Genomic DNA, 23,553 nt, shown 5'->3' with positions numbered 1-23,553 from the left:
TGCTTTCAATGCAGTTCGTCGAGCTCGGGACTGTCCTATCTATTCCTTCCTTCGTGCGGTCAATGGAAGGTCGACCTGCATGCTTGATGACGTCGTCCAATTCAGGCGAAATCAATATTCGTTGTCACCAAAGGCATAGGCTATTCATGATCACCAGCCGCTGACGCTGGGTTCTTTGTCATCATACACTTTGTATGCGGTAAAAAATATAAAGAACCTTGGGTTCAGTGGAATAGAAACGCATTTCGAACACACGCGGGCGCGTAGTTTGTTTTACAATTTGTTAAAACAATTTTTGTACCGCGGTGTTCTTTAGCATCACAGATCGAGGTCTATGAGTTGTTTTTTTTTTTGTCGGTTGTAGTCGTATCACAACATGTCTGGCATAATGTCGCGATTTTGTGAGCAGAATCACAAGATCAGGAATGAAGAACAGCAGTTGTAACCCGCGAGGCTTCAAAGACGTGAAAGGGTGAACACACAGAGTCAGTCGTATGACAGTGTCAGTCCAGCCTCTGCTATTCGCGCGCATACGCTACCGGTGCCCAGGACACGTACGAATGTTGGCATCCTAACACTGGGTTGGTTAGACGCCACGAGGCAGAATATGAACATGTTATATTCGGCCAAAATTGGGCACGACACTTTGCTCGAAATCAGGAAATGGCACTGTGTCTGATACCAGCGACCAATTAAAAATTCGTAGATGACTCGTTTGGTGTATTTCAGAAATGAAATTAATTACAGGAAAAAAGGGCAACAATAGGAACACTTAGCCTAACTCCAAGTGAGCGCCAAAACTAAAAAAAAAACTAGCAATGCAGAGTCAAGAAGCATGCAACTGGTATTTACGGTGTGCGAGCTAGGCTCATACGATTTGGGCTTCCGCACTCTATGTGTATAGTGCTTTTTGTTGAGATATTTTGTGCTGGTAACTTATAAATAATGTTAATTTTCTTTCGAACACTACGTAGTAGCCTACAGCGGAAATCGCGCGACTCACAGAAAGGAACACATAAAAGCATTACATTTAATCTAACTGTAAGAATGCACACCGTGGGGAATTCAGCGTGCACTGAAGCGGAGCACGCAGAAGCCACTACACCTTGTCTTAGTTTCCTGCAGCGTCCATGTTGACTTCGCCGTTATCAGAAGAAGCAGAAAATATTTCAAGGAAAGAATGAATTATTGTTGGATGTAATACAAGAGAATGTTGAGTAGTACCCGACAATTTTTCTCATTTTCTACGAGCAGCTCATTTTTGTAACGAAATGATAGGAAACAGCAATCAGTTTCTGGGCGGGAAAATGAGAAAACCAGTGCAATTTCAAAACTGTAAAGTGCTGTGGCTCTCGCGGGTGCTATCGGTTGCGCAGCGTGTCGCAGGGGCAGGTATTAAGACCGGACCACTATACTGTTCAAGCAGTCACTGCTGCCGTGATCTTTGGCGGTTCTTAATATGCCTTAAGCTCATGCTGCTTTTGTATTTGCGCCAGGACAACGTGCCACAAAGAGATGTTTATTCTTTGTCAAGCCTGGTATTATCGGTTTTAACTAACTTCAAATTGCACTAGTTTCTTGTGTGCTGTATATATTTGAATTCTTCATTTCAGTAAACTACACGTTCATTCTTTCAGAACATAGGCTCTTACCTTGAGGCTTAGTGACAGCTGGTTATCATACACGACGAGCCTTTCCAGTTCCTTATTGTAAGTAACCGCCGCATGCAGTTGCTTGTCATAGAAGCTTGTTGCGTATAACGGATTCTTGCAAACCTTGACGAAGAGAAAAACAGCGGGAACTTAGTGTGGTTAATTCTCAAGAGGGCCTTCAGGTAATTTTACAGGTATAAAATGGAGGACCACATCAACAAAAACAACGCAACACTTAGCGTTAAAAGACATTAAAGATAATTCTTTCCAATTTTTCCGCTTTTAAAGCGTCCATTATTTTCCACTGCGATTATGTTGATGTTTTATCGGCAGCAGATTAAGAACGTAGATAGAGCCCAGAAAATTGGGTTTAAAAATGGCACATCTGTCAAGGCCAAAATTAACTCCGTGATTTCTGTTCGAACCAAACGGTGGTGCGGCCTTGGCTCCAAGATCTTCGACAAAAAATTAAGTTGACGTTAACGCAGTGTGCTTCTGAAAACACCAAGTGGCGGTGTTAGAATTTCTGGCCATTTTTTGGTTTATAAAAGCTCCATTTTGCGGTTAGAGTAGATAATTTGAAACTGGAACGCGAGCATCTACCGTTACAGGTGATCTTAGATTTGTCCTGAGTGTCCGTTTAAACCACATCATTACCATTCTTTATGGTTGTGGTCTGAGACGTTTCGCACGTGCTGCGTATAGAAAGCTGCTGTAATTCTCCCGCTTAATGGAATCTCTGAGCGGTCGTCACCCAGTATTTCGGCTGCAGTCACGGACGTATGTAGACAATGATTGCAGTTGCGACGTGTAGACTGCTAGGCTAGTTGGTGGTCTGTTACACCATGAATCATGTTTCGAGTGCGAAACACACACTGTTCGGGGAACAGTGCACATCACGGACGCCAATTAATGGTGTCCACTTTGCCCATATAGTTTTCGGTCAGGATAATAATTCATAGTGTAATTACAGCTGGTACTCGCACAGCAAGGTGCCGAGAGGTTGGCTTCGCAGCAACCACTTCTTAGCCTATTGAACGCATTGCGCAACATTAAATTTTTTTTTCAGAAACCCTAAAACGTCCGGACAAGACATTGAAGGGATTCGCCCAATAAATTTATTTTCTTTACGGTATAGTTTATTAAATATTTACGGGCGCGCATATCCGGCTCAGTATTGCTACCTCGGCTCGGCAGCATTGCCTGTAGCCGCCTCACGCAACAAACACTACGAGCGCCTGCGGCAAGTGAATAGACAGCCTCACCTGAGCAACACTCCTAAGCTGTACTTCGTCGATATCCGAACACATGACCAGCAGCGAGTAGTTTCCGGGGCGGTCCTTTACTTCCGGGTCAGGATACAGGGGCCGGTACCAGCGACCGAACATGCCGACCGACACCGCCAGGGTGGCATTGATGCCTCTTTCCGCCAGCATTCTGACGCTGGCATGCGCTGATTTCTGCGAGATATAGCGCAGCCTTCAGGATGTCCAAACCTATTACAATGTCATCTGCACAGACAGCGCTGGCGTTTTTATTAGCCGCAGGGAAACGGCTGGAAAGTGCTGCGCTTCGGCCCGGACGAATGTCTAATTCATGTAGAACGAAATGCGGGTGTGAAAAGGGGAAAGCATGAATGGACCTTTGCGTGGAAATGAACAACTATGGCCTCGAAAACGTGGGTAACAAAAGCTTTGATTTCCACCGCTTTGCGATAGAGCCGTCGGCAATATATGACCATTAGGCTACATCCGGATCTATACAAATTATCGGCTGTGTCACGTGACAGCACCATACTCTGCGGCGGGCTCAGAAATGATTAAGCTTCAGTGCAATCCACCAAGAAGGTGGTACATGCGCTCGGATTTTGAAGTTACACCTCCACAAGATAGACGACAAGCAAAAAGGACTCCGGTCTTGTTGCGTTCTCTTTTTTCACCCCTCTCAAATCTAGTACACAAAAGCGCCACGCCAAAGTGATATTATTACTAAGTGAAATGATACTTATTACTTATTTCAGTCTGCCAGGCAATAATGAGGACAGGTATACAGCAGATAACAGTGAGAGCCGAAACCAAACTACTTCTACGAAAAAACAAAGAATATTTCAAAAAGTGCGACATGTCTTCGAGGGACTCATACGCGCCGTCTTTCAGTGATAGCGACGCGAGAAGCCTGCGATGTTAAAACAAAGCCAAAATGCCACGACAGAATGAAAACCAGCTCAGATTGATAAGATTTACTGGAATTTGAGTAAAGCAGTGACGAAAAGAAGCCAATGAGGTAAGTAATGGTTTTACACATCGCGGATGTAAATTAGTAAAAATATCCGCGGTTGGAACTCGCACTCATTCGGCAGGCATGTCACTTACTAGGCTAGTGAAGTAGATGTGAAATGGCGAGTCTAGCAGGGTTGGCGGGACAATGCGGCAACCCTGGAACTTCCTGTCCTCGAAGGAGTAGTGCGCAATAGAAATGACGATATCGGGTGTGTAAATATCCCTGAAAAGAGAGACCCGAATCAGCATTGAATAAGTTCCATCTTGACGTGTGTATTCCCTCATCGCCGGAAACGTCCATGGATTTGCAGCGACTATCGGGGCTGTTAGATTACGTGATAAAAAGGCGTTTAGCTTGAGAATATGTAAGCATTATCGACATGATTACACAGTCCTCGGATTCGTAATCGAAGAGACTGGCAGAGCGCTCAACATTTTGAGATTATTGCAAGGTTGAGTCGTTATTCCACTGCTCGTGTCTTGTGCACCCGGAACCAAACCTTAAAAAAGAAACCCCGCATGTTGCGTGCATAACGGCGACAACATCTCCACGTGCAGCGCACATGTGAAAACCCTCACCGAAGTTGTTACAGGGCATGCTAATGAGCCCTTTCTTGCAGAAGCAAGTTTCCACTGCGCATTTATGTATAACAACCCAATTTATAGATGCAAACTGCTATTAAATTAACGAACCACGTTTTAACAAGTTTATTTTACAGTAGTAAGAAGGAACAATTATCAGAGAGACCTTAGCATCACGAGTAAAGGTCAGCATTCAGTCCTCTTTCGTTCCTTGCAGACGGAGCCGGTTAAATGCTGAGCCTGGGCATGCTACTTTGCTTAGGAAAACGAAGCAAAATATAACTAGCTGTAAGCCAAGCAGTTGTTCCGAACTGCGAAGTAGCAAGAAAGGCGCCTGAAATGTGACGAAATTCCCTAAAAGAATAAATATTTCTATTCCTTTAGACATTCGTTATATTCACATGCTAACCCTACTCTACTGCCCGTTCGCCTGAACAATATTGAACCGATCGGTGCGATAAATTTCGAACCATGGGCTTCGAATCTAGTTCCTTTTCAGAAACATCTTGTGTACCGCAAGGTTCTGTTCGCGGACGACCACTGTTATAATTTACACGATTGAGAGATAATAACTGGAACTCAAGATTTTGCGCAACGTCGAGATTGTAGACTGATGATTGTATTTTAATTTAGAATACATCCGTCCACGCAGATAGCATTAAGCTCTGAGGGAATACTGATCACAACACGTTATGATGTCATAAATAGGAAACAAAATGAAACTTTGCCAAGTATAATTGTATCCAGTTAAAAAAAAAACAGCTAATTTATAAACTGCCCTTCATTTACAAATAACAAGCATAACCTCAGCTGGTAAAGTAGGATTACTTTCTGAAAATTCAAATGGAATAAACACGTACAATATTACTACGAAACATTGCCGTGCACTCAATTTCGTCAAACGGAATTTCAGGAATGGCTACGTGACGAAAAGAAAACTTACATTTATTAAACGTACAGGCAGTTTGAAAGTATGCCGCCATGCTCTGGGCTCCACATTCCATCATACATTTTTCATGCAATAGGATGTTCAAAACAGGGGCCACGAAGTTTGTACCTAACTCTTAAAACAATGATACCTTGTGACCATGTTAAAAGTAGCACTCCAAGAACTCCGAAGTAGCTAGGCTCATCGTCGGAACGAAACATCTACTGTGAAAATTTTGCGCTCTTGTGCAAACGTGACATCTTTCTAATGCAATGCCTTCTAATTGGCTCCATGCAGAACAGAGTGCGTCCGCTAGCTTTACCTGAAAAGCGCAGCGGTAGCTTCTGTCCAAGCCGAAGTGTGCATCTTGGTAGCCAACACGGTGAACACTGGATGCGTCTTGTGCTCGCGCGTTAGATTGGATACAGTCTGGAAGAAAGAGAAGGCAGGCCGGCATCAATCTGAATTCATCCAATAATAACGTGCGCATTTCACCGGCTGCAGGCTTGAAAACTGTACAGTTTTTAAAAATTTCGGCGAGCTGAATATAGTCTGTGATAATTTTAAAGAAAAAATTTAAAGAAAATTCAGGTGGCAATGATATCGCAATTATCAAACAGATTTATTTTATCCCCTTTTATGCGTAATGGATTAAACTTCTTTAATGCTTTAGCTCATACTTTTTACCGCTGCTCCAACTGTTACGGCTTCATGCTGAATGTAGCACATCCGCGACGGTGAAGCAAGTGTAAGCAGGAAAAAGTGCCCAGAATTGACGGAACTGGGCAACATAATCCGGGTACTCGTTTTTCCGCTACTTAAACGTTCATTTTCGCTTACCCTAAGTATCGTCAAGAGCGACTGCAGATTGTCAGAGCCGTAGTCGTGTACAGGAGTGTTGATGTAGCCAAAGTGGAAGACACCACGGGCGATGAAGTCCAAGAGGAACTCTCTTCCTTCGGGCTGTTCAAGAATGTACCTTGTATTTTCAAGGTTCCTGAAAAAGAAGCCGCGCTATTCGTTTAGGTACCCTTGGTAGAGGTCGAGCAGCAGTCATGCTGATGGTCGACTGGTAGGAGATGGCTTCTTTATTTTAATGCGAATGCATTTCTAGGCTATGTTGGCGGAGTCGTGCCACCAAAACGTGCTCGCGAAACGTGTCTGCAACAGTTCTGACGCTTTCAGAAGAGGTAGCGTCAAATGAATGGTTGCGATCGATGGAGGATGGTGCGCAAAAAATTGCGTCGATAGGATGATTACTTCATTAATTAAAGCAAAAAATGCCGAGGAAACGTAAAAATAGTGCGGACGTCGATACAGTGAGTGGACGGGAAAGTAGCCGTACACAACAAGATAGTAAAAAAATAGTCGAAGGAGTTAAAATGAAGTTTGAAATCAAATGAAAGCTAGCACTCCAAGTTTCGAGGAGTCTTGCTGTTAAATCATACGCGGCTCTCAGCTAATGTCCGCGCCAGTCTTCGGTGTACAACACCCTGACGACCGGTCATCCTTGGTGATTCCCTTGTGCAGTTTTTCTGCGTTTTCTGAGCCAATTTCGGTGAAATACGAACAAGGTCTGCGTAAAGTTTATCGCCCTTGGCATGGGGGAGTTAAGTGCGCGGAGCGGCAGAGAGCTGCAAAAGCAGCCACTTTCCGCAACCCTCTCAGGTTGTCTAGTTGTGGCGGTAACAGTTTGTCGACGGGCTCGACAATTATTGCTACATTGTGCAACTGATGCAAAAGCCAGAGAGCTGAAGTGATTTGGATTTTAATTCAATTTTCCGTCAATCCATAGACCCGAATATAATTGTAGCCATAAAGCCTCTTAACTAGCAATTGCAACACTTCACTGGAAACGGGGTGGCACTACTGTGTGACGTATGTACAGGGTGTTTCACATAACATGTTCGGCAATCAAAAATAAGAAGAAGAGGGTTTTTTCGGCAGTGCTGTCGCGCATAAGAATACTGCTAGACGTCCTAACTAATTTTCTTCGACAGATTACCACAGCGCTATCGAACGCAGACACTAGAAGAAGACACGCAAGACAGGACAGCGCGCGTCCTGTCTGGCTCATCTTCGTCTTATCCCCGTGTGCCACAGCTCTGTGGTAATCTGTTGAAGAAAAGCAACGAAACAAAAAGCCCAGACCAAAATCTTCTTGCTAATTAGTAGGCTGGTTAATTAATGTTTAGTAGTTAACTTTTGAAGTAGTATTGTTAGTCTCCTTATTCATTTTGAGTGGTGTAGGCCGCCGTAAGGAATACTCATACCGGTTTCTAGAATAAAAAAAAACGCAGTTACTCGGCACTATGGCCCAACAAATTTCGGCTATAACACGACAAAAGTAATGCGCTTTCGAAGATCTTGCAGGCAAAAGAAGCCCTCCAGTGCACGTAAGTCGTCGAAAAAGCCAAAGTTGTTGGCCCACAGCGCCGAGGGAAACTGAGTTTTTATAATTGTTAAACTGATATGGATATGCTTACGGTGCGCTACAGGCCTGTCAATAAATAAGGGTACTAAAAGTAATAGTTAGAAGTCAACTACTAAATATTAGTTAGCCATTCAACTAAATGGCCAGTCTAGCTGTATTCTGATGCGCTATACACAACTGCCACTGCTAAGTTCATAAAAGCGCTCTTTTAAATAAAAAAAAACATATTTTTTAAGAACTGTAGAAAATCTTAGGTGAAACACCCACCATGACCGTTTCCGGCCCGATGGGTGCGAAAGAATGGCCCGAGCTCGTACTCACTGGTAATCGAATCCCACTCCGTATTCGGTAAGGCTTTGCTCCGATGCGGCTCGCAGAAACTGCACGAAACTGCCCGCGAACGGGTTCGTCAGCGGTAAGCTGCCGTCGGCTTTGTCTATCGAATCGAAGAAAACGTAGTCACAGAGGCCATCCTCAGGGAACGTCATGTCCGACCGCATGCTGTCCTCAATGGTGCAGATCAGAGGAGATGGCACTGGCCGCACTACAAAAAACGAGAAACAGTTTGCGCTCTTACGATAGCGTGCCACAGTATTTTTAACGAGACGCTGCTAGATGTGATAACTGCAAAGTATACGAGCGTATTATGTCCTTGTACAGTCTTTGTCAAAAATTACAGCCCATGGTTACTGCTTCCAAGCCAGGTAGCGAGGCTCTTAAGCAAAGCTGACAGTCCTAAGCTTAGGAGGGTTGATAAGAACTTGAGTTCCTCCCGCCGTCGTGAGATGAAGGTACCTGGGTATGCAAAATGAGCCGCTCTGCAGGGCACAGAAGCAGACCCCTTGGGCTGTATACTCCTGACAAAGGCTGTACACTTTTAGAAGAGCAGTTTATGATAAAAATTACTTTATTCATGTATCCACGTTAGGCACCGCTACAGCGGTAAATTATTCAACGTTCCCCTAGCCATCATTCACCTCATGTTTTGCCAACGTTTTGGAAGCACTGAAGCTATTACATCCCCAGTCATGTCAGCGGTGACTAAATCCCGAGAAAAATTATCACTTCTGCATCGCATGTGCGCGAATGTGCACTTCATCAGTTTGCTTTAGCAAACTAATGGAGTAAAAAATCAAATGCGCACCAGTCGGATACGGTAACTGCAAACGGGTGTGACGCTGTTCAAATGGCCTCGATACTTCAGAGTGGGCAAGTACGGTGACGTCAACTACGCGGAGTCGTCTTGAGATTCTTGAACTGTATAGAGATGTGATGCAACCAGCTGATTCGGCGCTGGCTGCTGTTTTCCAAACACTTTACCGCGAAATTAAAAAACAAAAACGTGCTCCTTTAAATGCTTGCTGCACAAGAGACAGTGTGCGCTCGCTTCTTTGCTCGTTGATGTCTGACCATATTTCTCGCAGCTTCCTATTTACATAGAAATCAGAGAATAGTCCGGGTTCTATCGCGTCGTCTAGCGTTGAGGCGATGGGCTACGTGGGGCCACGTACGAAGTAGAACAAAACAGTCGATGCCTGCTTCCTGGCCTGTTCGCTTCGCCTGCTTCGCGGTCCGTTTAATTTGTAGGGGATTAAGTCTCTGTCCGTGTACAATAACTGTTTTATATATTTTGCGGTAGACGTCAGGCACTTATTCACGAAGCACACATTCGAGCTGAGAGCGCAAAGCGGGTGCATACCTGGACTCTGCAGCGCCCTTGGCTTTGTCTTCGCTGAGAAATGAAAAATAACGAAAAAGCGAGCATGTGATATGCAGTTAGGCATCGAATCGCTAGTCGTTTCTTGCGGCACATTCTCTCACCGTTACTAAGCTTAGCTTGGATATTGTTGCTCCCGAGATTTCAGTGGATGGTGTCATCATCAGCGTGCCAGTTGAGGATAATGTAGGCGCACGAGAGCAGTCATATACTGTTTGAGCAATAAACTGGAGGTCTACTATTCCAGTCTAACGTCTCTCAGCTCTGTTCCCACAACCGGCAACGCTGGATTAACAGTTATAGACATTTATACAAGTAACATTTAGAAATACAGGATGTTCGGCTTTACTGATTTTTTTAAAGCATGCGAATCGCCATACGCTAATCCCGCTCTTGCTCTTTGGTAAAGCGGCCAGGTGGACACAAATTGGTGTAATAATTGTTCGTATAAATTCAGTAATTAGCAAAAGATCATTAACTTTTTATTGCCTGAAGATAGCATGCATATTTATATTGAGAACTTGGAGGCATTTCCTTTTCAGGGCTATTCCAATTTGTACAATTTTAGTAACACGCATGTGCACTGAGATATGCATGTATAAAATTTCGTCCCAATTCGTCTAATGATGCATGCGAGACCACGGCTCTCGGCGTGACGCACCTCCCTCGTGTGACGCAGCTTTTGCGTATGGCACTCTGCCATGCAAGAGCGATCGGCGACGCAGATGTCTTTTCGTTCTCGGCAGCGTCTTCCTTCTTAGCGCGCGAAACCAATGAATCACGAAAAGTGATCCGTGTCGCCGATCGCTCTTGCAAGGCAGAGTGCCATACGCAAAAGCTGCGTCACACGAGGGAGGTGCGTCACGCCGAGAGCCGCGGTCTCGCATGCGTCATTAGACGAACTGGGACGAAATTTCAGACATGCGCGTCTCACTGCACAGACGTATTACTAAAATTGTACAAAACGGAATAGTCCTGAAAAGCAAATGCCTCCAAGTTCTCAATATAAATATGCATGCTCGCTTTAGGCAATACAAAGTTAATTGATGATTTTTTGCTAAATACTGAATTTGTACGAACAATTATTATCCCAATTCGTCTCCGCCTGGATGCTTTACCAAGTAGCAAAAGCGGCATTAGCGTACGGTGTTTCGCATTTTTTTTTTAAAGATCAGTAAAGTCAAACTTACTTTGAACACCCTGTATGTTAGGCAAGCTTTTTCGGAAATTGCATGACACTAGTGCATCCCCTGTTATTTCAGCATTTTGTTAGAACAAGTGATTGCGGTACTACAGTACTATGGGCCAGCAAGGTTTGTGAAGATGTAAACTCCACCAGAAAGGGCGAGGCTAAGTACTGGTGCACAGGTTGGTTTGGTTTGGTTTATTGGGGTTTACGTCCCGAAGCAACTCAGGCTATGAGGGACGCCGTAGGGAAGGGCTCCGGAAATTTCTATCACCTGGGGTTCTTTAACGTGCACTGACATCGCACAGCACACGGGCCTCTGGAATTTTTCCTCCATCGAAATTCGACCGCCGCGGCCGGCTTCACTATGCATGCGGGCTACACGGAATCTACAGGGGCTGACCACTTGCTGACCACCTGACCAGGGGCTGACCACCTGTGCATGCCGGCGCAGTAATGAAGTATTATATCCTAAATCAAGACTTCTGTGTATATAGTCTTGATCCAAGGGGACCAAAACTGAAAAGAGCTAAATTCAGCCTGATAGCTGCATTCCAAGAGCAAACCTGTTGGACGCGGTTCAGAGCGCCCAAGCTCTAAACTGAGGGCAGTAATGGATATGTAATTCCCTCTGGCGCGAACCTGCTTGACGTCGGTGGCAACCGGCCGTCGCCTTTCCCGCGGACGCTGAAGTTAGTCCCTCCCTTTGCTGCGATAACTGCGTGAGAAACATTTCCGTGGCAGCTTCACGGCATTGGCATCAGGCTTGTTTTTGCCAGCGCAATAGAAACAACTGCAGCCCTCCCTGAAGATACCAGAATTTTCTCAACATTAATTTGCTTGGTTTTATTTTATTTTGTGACATAAACATAAGGAATAGGCATATTTATAAAAAAAAATCAGCGTAGTCGTGGTCTTTTTTATTTAACGTATTCGAAAACGCGCTTATAAGTTATATAGTTGCTCCACTTAAATCTTATATATTTCAATGGCTTTGGCGTTCTGCTGTTGATGTCGAGGTCGAGGGTTTCATTCTGGGCGCTGCGAGCGTATTTCGGTGGAGGCGGAATAACAAATATCGCTATGCTGTGCAACGTCATCATCATCATCATGAGCCTGGCTACGCCCACTGCAGAGCAAATGCCTCTCCCATGTCTCTCCAATTAGCCCTGTCCTTCGCCAGTTGCGGCCACCGTATCCCCGCAAATTTCTTAATCTCATCCGCCCACCTAACTTTCTGCCGCACCCTGCTGCGCTTGCCTTTCTCTTGGAACCCCCTCCATTACCCTTAAGGAACAGCGGTTATCCTGCCTTCGCATTACATGCCCTGCCCAAGCCCACTTCTTCCTCTTGATTTCGACTAGGATGCCATTAACCCGCGTTTGTTCCCTCACCCACTCCGCCCGCTTCCGATCTCTTGACGTTACACCTATCATTTTTCTTTGCATAGCTCGCTGCGTTATCCTTAACTTAAGCTGAACCCTCTCTGGTAGCCTCCACATTTCTGCCCTATAGGTGAGTACCGGTAGGATACATGTGTTGTATACTTTTCTTTTGGGGGATAATGGCAAACTGCCATTCATGATCGGAGAGAACCTGGCATATGCGTTCCACTCCATTCTTATTCTTCTAGTTATTTCCCTCTCATGATCCGGACCAGCTGTCACTACCTGCCCTAAGTAGATATATTCTGTTACTACTTCCAGCACCTCGCTACCTATTCAGAACTGGAAATATTAATCTGAAGACCTCCGCTACGGCTGTCCCGCATGGCCCATACTTCACTTCTGGACATTAAGCCCCAAAATTTGTTTCAGCTGTCGCAGAAGCAAGATAAACATGACGAGCGCTGCATATCAACATTTTTAGATCTAAGTACTTACGGAAAGTCACTCCACTTCGCCTGAATTTGCCAGGAGGCGAAGGCTGATCTATCTTCACGCCTAAACAAAAAAAGTAATAGAACGTAGTTGGCCCACTGAAGTAACAGGGACGTTTCAAGTTCATAAACTCTACAAAAATGACGGGGAGAAAAGACCGGAGGGAACGAAGGAAACACTTAATCCATATAAAATATAGTACGTCCATCAGAAGAGCTAGGAAGGACATTCACTTTTAATTTTTCTTGAACTTGGCGGCAAAACTCGGGGCAGCGAATCCGGCGCCAAATTTACAATGCACGTTGTAAGAGTGATGAATTCACAATTGACTCATACCCGTGGTTTCAGAAGGCTTGACCTCGGGTAGTTCGGAGCACTATGCTCAGGGCGTCATCATTTACAGGTTTTAAGGTTCGCCCCATAATTTGCTGTCGGCTGGTGCCTACTGTGTGGCCAACGTTTTTTCGTGTTCGCCGATACCACTACGGCTGTGATCAGAATGCGTAGCACTGCCTATCATCGCAGAGGCACAATATTCACGCACATGCTGGCGCCTCCTGGCTTGCCTGTTTTGTCAGTTCAGTATTAAGTAGCAGCTATCATAGGCTTTGTAAATATTCTTCCTGAGTGCACATTACAACTGATGCAGAGTGTGAACACCAGCAGCACCGTCTTTTGTAAGTTTTAGTGAAAGATATCGGCTGTCAGTATTTCCATCGCCTCAGAAAAGCGTGTCTCGTCAGAAGAGCTGCTACTGGGCTAGTTAATATGTCAGTCTTACGGTTTTGCAAAGCGCCAACGTTGCACAGGAATGGGAACACACACACATGACGAAGTGCTTCGTCGCGTGTGGGTATGTCCGTTCCTGTGCAAAGTTTGCGCTTTTGAAAACCGTACGGATCATGCCTTCAGTCCGGTGTCTTGCACCACGTACAAGTACAAATTCACCTTACATAAAATATGACACCGGGAAAATCTTGTTTCATTTATGTCATTTTTCCACCGATTCTAATTATGCTTTGGCAGTCTATTATCCGAGCGCCGTCAGTGATTAATATCTTGTACGCCTCTGCACTTTTTAGTACTTTCCTCTTCCGCAAGAACAATTAGGAAGCCTACAAAGTTGTATTTATTTCCTTATTCTGACATATGCTTGCGAGTGTTTTTCGCTCAGTTCACAGCATTTGAGTGTAATAAAGTTTAATAACTACGCAATATAAATGACCATGTACATACACTTGGAATAGTCGTCCGGCTTCGAGTATTTCGTATTCAGGAACGATACCAACTCTCGCAGTTCGTGCAGCTCATTGTAAATTCCCAGGCCACACGTATTATTTACGTCGGCAAGCTCCAGGTTATAAGCTGCAATGCCGTACTTGAGATGAGTGAGTGGCCTTCTGAGCGAGCACAGCTGAAAATTAAAAAATAAAGAGCACGAAGTCACAGAAAATCAAAGTAAGATCAAGGGAAGTGTCAGAATGCTTTCAAAATTATTCGCGTTTTACCAATATGAGCTGAGAATATGCCGCACAGCGCGAGACATAGGAAACAGGCGAGAAAAGGTGAATGGGTAGCAGGTTTTTGTTTTAGAGCGACTTCAGCTCCTGCTGGTTGCAATGCAAGGGCAGCTGACGCTTCAACAGAAGTTTGAGGAGGTTTTGCCACAACACAGGACATACAAGATGCAGAGCCAGCATGAAATGAAACGCGAACAGGACAATTGAACCGCGGACATAAAACTAAAAGTATGAGCTCCTTGAAAATAAACATTGAGAGGCACCATTAAAACCGGAAGAGCTGTATTGGAAACCTTAATGTAGAGTTCATCTGCACTAGTGATCAGTGACAGTGAACTAAAATACTCTCATTTCGCTGCTCGTCGTTCTATTGTCTTATTCCAAGTTTCATCTGGCGCTAATAACCTGATCTCCTATTTTTTCTGGCTTAAAGGTGTTAACATCGATGTCATCGTCATGTGTCTTCGCTATTAGAGCCATTCAGACTACTATGGTAATCTCACGAAAAGTCTAAATGAGAGATCCCTGCAGTCAAAAATTTGCTCCTGAGATGGCTGCTATTGGAAAAAAGGAACCCTTACACATTTGTGGTTGTTGAAGTATTAAAAATAAAAAAAAAAGAAACGGAGGGCACGTGAAAAGCACCTTAAAGCGATTGGTCTCTGCTGTCTCGTGCACAAACATCCTTTCGATGGCCTTGTTGTAGAAGATCTCCGCGCTGGGGTTGGTACTTTCATAATGCTTGAAGGCAGGATTCTTGCAAACCTGCAAGCAAATAACAACACCCATGAACCTACTTATCAGTGTTTCAAGTGTCTCGCTACTTTCACACTCAGTACTTCGGAGATAGAATATTCCTGATCTCCGGCTTATTCACGGCTTTATTCATCTCACTCACTGATTTTTCCACGTCTTTTCCCAGGACAAAAGGCGTGAGTAAGGCTAGCTTTTAGCACACTTAAGTTTTTGTTACATGATGCCAAAAAAGGCAATTCAACGGCAATGCCACTGAATGCCAGCCATGAAGTGCGCATCTTTAGCGCCCCACTGATTTTCTTTGTATGAAAAAATATTATGTTTTAGCTTACACGAAAAACTATGTACCGCGGAAAATGTCGTTGCACTGGCAACTCACCTCAGCTGAAGTCCTATAATATTAGCACACAGTCTTCCAATTAAATATGAAGGCACTCGCCGTGCTGATACACGTCACTCGAAAAGGTAGTCCTCTTAAAGGCGAGATAATAGCTTTTTGCTGACTCGCGCTTCTTCGGCGCATCTAAAACAGCCGAGGGCAATTAAAGGGACACTTAATACAAATACAGCTGGTCTTTGTCGATAGGGCACAGTGCACTAAGCACAAACAAACCCCTCTCACCGATAACAAAAGTAGCGAAAATCGAAAGACAAAATACGGGTGTCACCATCACCGCCCGATTTCTCAAGTAACGCAAGTGCGTTCATAAGAATTTGCAGGGGCAGTTTTCACAGGCTACATTCAACCTCCATTCAGTTCACAAAGGTAGGTGGAAACTCTGTTTTTGGTAAGGACGTTGCGAGCTTAAATCGACTGGCGGGATGAGTTTTAAGCCAAATTTTTCCTTTGATACGCGTGTCTTTTGTTGCAGTGGAAAAGGCAGCATAGCCTGAGGGAGCCTGCGAATCAATTTTTATAGAAGGCCATAAGTGGACAGAGGTTCGCCCAGCGACCCACTAAGAACGCTTCTTTAAGGTTTATCGACATCCTTGTTCTCACTGAAATATAAAATTATACCAAGGTCTCTCCTTCCACCACTCTTATGAGAAGTACCTAGACCACTTCTTCATCTACCTCCCTGTGCTGTTAAGCAGGGTTTAAAGTCCCAGAGCCTCATGCTGGATATCAGAGGTGCCGTATACTGGAGGGCTCGAGACTTATTTTTACCATTAGGGGTATTTTAATGAGCACTGGCATCGCGCAGCTACCTTTATTGTGTCTTTTTTTTTGCATTTTTCCCCCATTGAAAGGCGGGTAAAGACGTCTGGATTCCATACCCGCCGCACCGTATCCGATACCCGCCGCTCCGTATCCTGTATAGAATTATAACTGCCGCGGTGGCTCAGTGGTTATGGTGCTCGGCTGCTGACCCGAAAGACGCGGGTTCGATCCCAGCCGCGGAGGTTGAATTTCTTTGGAGGAGAAATTCCAGAGGCCCGTGTACTGTGCGATGTCAGTGCACGTAAAATAACCCCAGGTGGTCGAAATTTCCGGAGCCCTCTCCACTACGGCGTCTCTCATAGCCTGAGTCTCTTTGGGATGTTAAACCCCATAAACCAACCAGAATTATGACATGTAATGCTGACCGCGATGTCCTTCAAAACGACCTTGACACTGTTCATAAGTGGTGCGGAAAATGGAAAATGAATCTCAACTTGGACAAAACAGTGTGGATGGCGTTTTCGAGGAAACGTGCAAAGCTAGTACCCACATGTACTATAAATAATGAAAATCTGAAAATAGTTGAAGAATTTAAGTATTTAGGTGTCTATTTCACGTCATCGCTCTGCTGGCATCGGCACGTTGGTTATATAGTTGGTAAGGCCTGCAAATCATTAGGATTTCTCCTCCGAAACACTCGTTCCTTCCCGCAAGCTACCAAAGAACTCCTTTACAAAACTTATGTGCGGTCAGTGTTGGAGTATGCTAGCACGGTGTGGGATCCTCTTACCATAGGTGACAAAGAAAAACTTGAGAAAGTTCAGTCCTTGGCGGCTCGATACGTACTTTGTAAGTCATGTAAACGCAACTTCAGTGCAACAATAGCAAAAAAAGTCCTTGTTTGGGAATCACTAGAACAGCGGAGAACTAAGCAGAGGCTCAAACTCTTCCATAACATATACTACTCTCACATTGGCATTCCACGCGAAACATACATCTTCAGACCACATTACGTATCCGCACGCCTTGACCATGATCAAAAGGTACGTAAGTGCAGGACGGCCGCATACAGCGACTCTTTTTTTCCGAAGACCATTCGTCAGTGGAACCGTTTGCTGGCCGTTGTTACTTCCATCTCATCAAATGAGTCCTTTTATTCCGCTTTGAACTATGTCCCGTCAATTCATAGCAAGACGGTGCGTCGTTATCTGTGCGCTGCTTCCTTGTTTCGTGCGTTTCACTGTGTATACCAGTGTCTTCCTGTCAATGCGCAGTATACCTGCGCGAAATACATGTTTGAAGTTTTTTTTGTACATGCATGTCTACTGCGTTGGTGCTTTGTCCTAAAATACACGTTTATTGGGTGAACAACACAGTTGAGGTTCTTGTACCCCAAATTCTGTACATAGATGCGCATTGCGTCAATGTTATTCTTTGCTTACTTTGTGAATGCTTGGGCTGCTGTTTGTTTTTTTTGTATTTACCTGCATTTATGCGCTGCGTTACTGTATCAACCCCCCCACTGTAATGCCTAATAGCGCTGTGGGTATAAGATAAATAAATAAATAAATAAATAAATAAACAACATCGGCGAGTATCCATCTCACTCCGCTACTCTTTGACTGCTACCCAGACGTAGCCAGGGTGAATCTTTCGCACTGTTTGTATCCATGACGCACGCGACGACAGCAAGGCTAGAAACATCTTTTTTCTTCTTTACTCTGTTGAATGTGCCCGGTGAAGCTAAAAGAAGTAACGAAAAGTAACCTTGGAGAAATAACGGAAGGGGCGCCGATATCTCCTGCTTCAGAGCAAGGGGCTGTGAATTCCGCAGAATAGAATTTAAAGCCTGCACTCAGTGCATGAGTGGCTTCGCGGGAGGCATGAATGACGCCTGTTCATGCATCTCCTTGTGATTACCCGGTACCCCTAATATTTCCGCGACTAGGGTATTCATGAGTCGGAAAAATTGACGTTGAACCAAAATTATATTTCTGAGCTGCGACTTTGTCTCGCACAGAACATACACAATGATCGAAGATTCACTCCTCATGGTCCAGTATTCCAAGCCGCACCTTAAGTGAATGCCTCCTATGGGAATAAGACAAAATCGTGATTTATTTTCCTCATAGAGTTCGTACAGTGCATGACTTTATCCAAATGCCGTTTATACTGTGCTTGTGGCAAAAATTCTGTTGTAGAGCGCAAATGTCACTTTTTTGCTTGTTTCATTTTGTGGTCGATAAGTATTCATTAAGCAAAGAAGAAGTGGCTGTGAATGTTAGTATACTTAGTCCGCGGTATTATCATGAACTGTGGGCAGGAGGCAACCATCTGTCCTTTGTAATGTTGATCGCAACCAGCCAAACGGAGGCCAAGAAGAGGACCACACAAACTTGTGCATCATCGTGTACTTGTCTGTTGCCGCACTGCAGACTGCTTCAGTCAAGACCACCTAACTCGAGTGCTCGCCTCTTTCTCTTCACTCTTTCAAATTACCTCCAAAAGAAATAATTGGCACCGGAAACACTTTGGAGGAGGCACAATATGTGGAGAAACACGGAGGGAGAACGTTTTCATTCGTTCCATTTCTTCAAATTATTTGCGTCGTTCCATCATCACACCACAATAACCCCGTGCCGAGTTGACTGGCTCAGCTCGCCGACGCTAGAAACCATGTTTATCTAGTTTTCATGAGCTGTACTACCATTAATTTCTCCAAGATTGCTTTCAGCCTCTAGCAGTCAATTTTCCGCATCGTGATCTTTTCTGCAAAGTAAACGTGTTGCCTGTTAAACGCCTCATTTTGCGAGATCATAATTTTTGCTTAGGCATAGGCACCTCAAAATAATATTTATTTTTCTAATTACTTTTCAGGCATTCTACCGGTTACAGTAGCTTTTCTTGGCTTTGTAGCGCGCTCCATTCACTCAACACGAATGTCTTTTGTAGCGACAGCTACACTACGCCAGCCGCTTCGCGAGGTCAGCGTGGCTGCGCGCTGAGCCGTGGCACCACCGCTCCGCCAGCTGTGCGCATGCGCGGAGTGGCGTCATAGCCCGCAGCTGGTGTGCGCGCCTCGCGCCTCGCCGCTGCGCCGACGGTGGAGCAGATGCCGCACGCTTGGCTAATTTTTGCGCATGCGCGCAGTGACGTCAGAGCACGCAGCTGGTGTTGGCGACACGCGCCTAGTTTTGAGCCTTCAGCGTGGCGGCGCCGTGCCTGGTCGCGTGGTTGGTCACGTGGTACGGAGCAGCTGCCGGCGGCGCGGCGTACCGGTGAAACCGAGTGGAGGAGAAGTGGGAAGGGGGAGAGGGGAGAGAGTGGTCCACGTCCAGGGACGAACGCCTAGCGAAACGGAGCGGCGAAAGACTGACTGCAGTTCGACTGAGCGAGTTCCACTCAGCCAGCTGTAGCTATCGCGTCACTGCAGGTTCAACCAGAGCTAAACCACAGCCATTTTTTTTGTGCCTCCAGTTATCTCCTGCATTCGCGATTTTCACGACGAAGAAAGAGCGCCTCAACTGATCCAATATGGCTATGTTATGGAGATGTGCTTCGGGAATCTAGTAAAGTAGAAGCGCGCTTTTTTTTTATTTCAAGCTAAACTAGCGCACGTTTGTCGATGGGGGCAACCTTGCCTGAACCAAGGAGTCTATTTTCTCCAGGGCGTAAAGAATTTTCAAATCGCACGACAGGAACACTTACTAGTAGACGCCCTGTACGTTTGCTCTGTACGGAATTTAATGCCCACAGACAGTCGGACAAACACACAAAGGCTAAATGCGGGGAATGGCCACTATAAGTGCTGCCGCACTACAAGAATCAGAAAGAAGTGGAATTCGAACTTAATCAAATCATCCTCTCCCTACTCTCTGTGGATAACACAGCGCCAGATCACCAAGCACTTAAGCCGTAATTAGAGCCGTAATTACAGAGACGCTCATGCACAGAACATTTCGCGCTTTAAATGTGTCCGTTACTTGTGCTCCGCGATCTTTGTTAACAAATGTGACAAGCATTTACATCAGTCGTTCCGGTCAGGCAAGTAATAATTTTAGAAATATAGGTCGGGGAGTTATGTTCTCGACACTGCTGCTATTTGTGGTATTTTTTAATACCATTTCTGTGCTTCTGCTCCCTCTCCCTCTCTCCCCTTCCACTGAATGTAACACCCTCCCAAAGAAGGCCCTGGAGGTTAAATAAAGTGGCTGTTTGGGCTTGTTGGTCAGTGATCATGGTTAAAGAATGCAGCGCGAAAAAACAAGGACAAACGAAGAAGTGGACAGGACTGGCGCTGTCCTGTCCACTTCTTCGTTTGTCCTTGTCTTTTCGCGCTGCTTTCTTTAACCTGCAGGTTAGTTTCAGTAATAAAATATAAATATTCGATGTGATGCAGAAAAGTCACAAAGGTTTCCGCGCGTTAATTGACCAGCCATTGCCAATCATTTTCGTTACCAGTTTCCCAAACTTCACTCACCTGAATGATGCTCCCAAGCTGGTACTCGGGAATGAAGTCGCACTCCTTGTAGAGACTGTAGTTTCCCGGCTGGTCGGTGACTTGAGGGTCGGGGTACAGAGGTTTGTACCAGCGCCCGAACAGAGGAACCGAAGGCGCCATCACTGCGTTCACGCCCTCCTCCTTCATGCCTATAATGGCAGCATGCGCTGAGCCCTGCATGCAGACACAGTGTTCACAGCTACGATTGACTGTTACATCATTCGGAAGCAAAGTGCTTTGCTGAGCGTTCATAAAATACAGCACTACTGCCCACAATAGCGCCCAAATATTTTATGGAGCCGTTGCACCGCGCTCTTGCCATTTAATTAGAAGGCATATAAATTTTTCTTAGTGTATGTGGACAACGTTCAAGCCTTCTTCCTTCATGCCTTTTTAGCAGCGTGCACTAAGCCTGTGTGCAGGCACAGTGTTCAGAGCTGTAATTCATTCTTCACTAATCCTCTTCCAGCGTTGAGCAGCAGCGGCAAAGGAACAGTAAAGAGCGCCCATAATATACAGCGGCACTGCCTACATCAAGGCGTAAATACTTTCTATAGCCGTTATATGGGACTCATATAATCTAATTTATAGCAACATATTATTTTCTTCCTGCGTATGGCAAACTAAACTGTATAATGACTGTTGCTTACAAACGCAGCTAAACACAGTTTTGAAACGGCTGCGACCTATAGTGAATTCACACAAATGTTTAAATATAGTACGTGCACATCGCAGACTGTTTTGACTATTAGATTTCTCGTACTAGCGAAACAGAACAGTAGATGTCACCTCGAGCACTGCTGCCAGGCAAGAACTTTAGATCAATGCTCTTGTTTTTCAGCGAACTGAGCCGGCAGAGCTGAGTCCTCTGCCGGCTCAGTTCGCTGAAAAACAAGAGCATTGATCTAAAGTTCTTGCCTCGCAGCAGTGCTCGAGGTGACATCTACTTAACAGTCTCTATTCAGAAATAGCAGGTTAAAATTCAGTCTAAGAATTGAGCTGCGAGACCCTGTAGAACACTCGCTGGGCCATTTTACCGCTCAGTAGAATCACCTAACGAACTTACTACTTTTACTTTGCGCCAATCTAACGAAGTCAGGGAACGGGCCACTCTTTCATAAACTCCACAACGTCTGTACACACTGTAAACGCGGACTGGACATTCCAAGCCACAAGCGGGGTCATTCAGTTTATAGCCAACCAAATCTGAACGATGAAAAGAAAGTGTAACTTCAGTTCGAACGGGTGGGTTACAAGAAATTGAGGCCCCAAAGTGCCAGTAATGGTGCAACCTATACTGGTAAGTCTCCCTGACATTTGAATTCCGTGTCAATAGCCTCAACCTCATTAATTTTTATGACCACAAGAGCTAAAACTTAAAATGCACTTGGTAGCTGCAGATACAACTACTACACTTGAGGTGGCGGGTGTAGTCAATACCTTCAGCGCAGTCGTGTTGCTGCTCGACTTTCCTGTGCGCCGCGTACTTTCATAGCCAAAAGCAGATCGCAAAAAGCCAAATCAGAAAGCAACATCACCGGAGCTGCTGCTTCGATATATGGCCTTTGCTTCCCGCTCCCCTACCCTCTTGTTACCCTTATTCACCTGGTGTCTGCAAGTGTTGAGTAATTTCTATGGACAATGTAGACAAGCATGCATTGAAACGCTGGTAACGTATGCAGACAAAACACAGGAGAGCCCTTCAAGCGCAGCACGCCAAGGATTTACCAAGCTGTAGTAGTGGGCTTGGAGAGGGCCTGCGAAGGTGAGCAGCGGCGGAACGCTCAAGCAGTTGAACCACTTCTTGTCCTCTGAGTAGTAGTGGCCCAACGACACGACTATGTCGGGTTGGTAGATTTCCCTGAAATGAAATAAACTGCAGGCTACAGCACAATCTCGCAAGCGAGTAGGAGGTAGCTGCTCTCTCTAGTTATTCTCCTCTTGTTTTTTCAGAGCATATGAGCACTGTTAACCTTTCATGCTTAAGAAAAAGACACCGAGGTTCACAACAACAAGGCTTCGTTGCCCGTGGCGGCGGATTTATTTGTTTATTTATTAACAAAATACTGCAGTCCATGGGGCCAGCCCAGTAGGCAATATTACAAGAACAGCCACGGAGATAATGGTTGGCAGTACGTCAAAACTCAACAAATAACACTCTCTACAAAGAATGTGACATGTGCACTAGGAACACGTAGGCAGTAAGGAATCGCTCGCGAAACAGCGCTGTCGTATAGTAAAAGGATGCAAAAGTATAAAGCAAAAAGCAAGGCGCAGACAGCCAAGTGCCAAAAAAACTTTGATAAGCAGCCCAGTATAAAAATATCCAAAACATGAAAAATGGATCGTCAACTAATAAAGATTCATTCCAGGAAAAAAATTGCCGATGGTTTATTTTTAGTTAAACCTGGTGTGTAAGCGATAGCTTCATTCCCCTATGCCAAACTACGAGTCTCGTCATTGCTTCAACCACAAGCGGCACTCTTACCGTAGACATGGGATGAAGCTTTCCCTTACACATCAGGTTTAACTAAAGATAAACTATCAGCAATTTTTTTGTTTGACCTTGACCCATGACCTTGACCTGACCTATGACCTTATGGGCCACATTGGTGAAACACCATAGCAACACACCATGGCTTTACTGTGGTTTGACCTCTAAATTGCTTGAAAGTGAAAACCGCAAGCGCCGCGAATAAAGCCCAAGGTCCCGTAGTGAAGTGTTCCCTTCAAAAATGCAAACAACAAACGGACACTAACACAGATGAGGGAAAACGCGCTCTTCAAATTCGGCAACATCACGTGTGACAAATACATGAGCTGGCAAGCTATTCCACTGAGCGAGAGTGCGGGCAATGAAGGAGTTTTCAAAGTTGTTCGTGTGGGCGAAGTATGGCGTAGATCTATGGTTGTAAGGGTTCGGTAGCGTTCGCGGGGGTCATCGGAACGCGGCTGG

General features: G+C 45.1%; 1 protein-coding gene across 1 annotated transcript in view; it reads right to left on the bottom strand.

Moving 5' to 3' along the window:
* LOC149337333 (uncharacterized) overlaps positions 1-23,553 on the bottom strand; it is a 64,224-nt gene that overhangs the window by 19,754 nt on the left and 20,917 nt on the right. Inside the window, exons 8-18 of the mRNA XM_089554395.1 lie at positions 22,326-22,458; positions 20,577-20,771; positions 14,824-14,943; positions 13,895-14,072; positions 9,575-9,607; positions 8,197-8,419; positions 6,282-6,438; positions 5,764-5,870; positions 4,025-4,154; positions 2,918-3,112; positions 1,653-1,775 (exon numbers count right to left, since the gene is read on the bottom strand). Coding sequence (XP_089410521.1) covers positions 1,653-1,775; positions 2,918-3,112; positions 4,025-4,154; positions 5,764-5,870; positions 6,282-6,438; positions 8,197-8,419; positions 9,575-9,607; positions 13,895-14,072; positions 14,824-14,943; positions 20,577-20,771; positions 22,326-22,458 — 1,594 coding nt within the window. The remainder of the gene's footprint in view (positions 1-1,652; positions 1,776-2,917; positions 3,113-4,024; positions 4,155-5,763; positions 5,871-6,281; positions 6,439-8,196; positions 8,420-9,574; positions 9,608-13,894; positions 14,073-14,823; positions 14,944-20,576; positions 20,772-22,325; positions 22,459-23,553) is intronic.

Source organism: Amblyomma mixtum, chromosome 7, assembly GCF_055824585.1.
Source record: "Amblyomma mixtum isolate Tamu chromosome 7, ASM5582458v1, whole genome shotgun sequence".
Lineage (NCBI taxonomy): Eukaryota > Metazoa > Arthropoda > Arachnida > Ixodida > Ixodidae > Amblyomma > Amblyomma mixtum.
The sequence above is the reverse complement of the archived record's forward strand: the minus strand, read 5'-3'. Positions and strand labels throughout refer to the sequence as shown.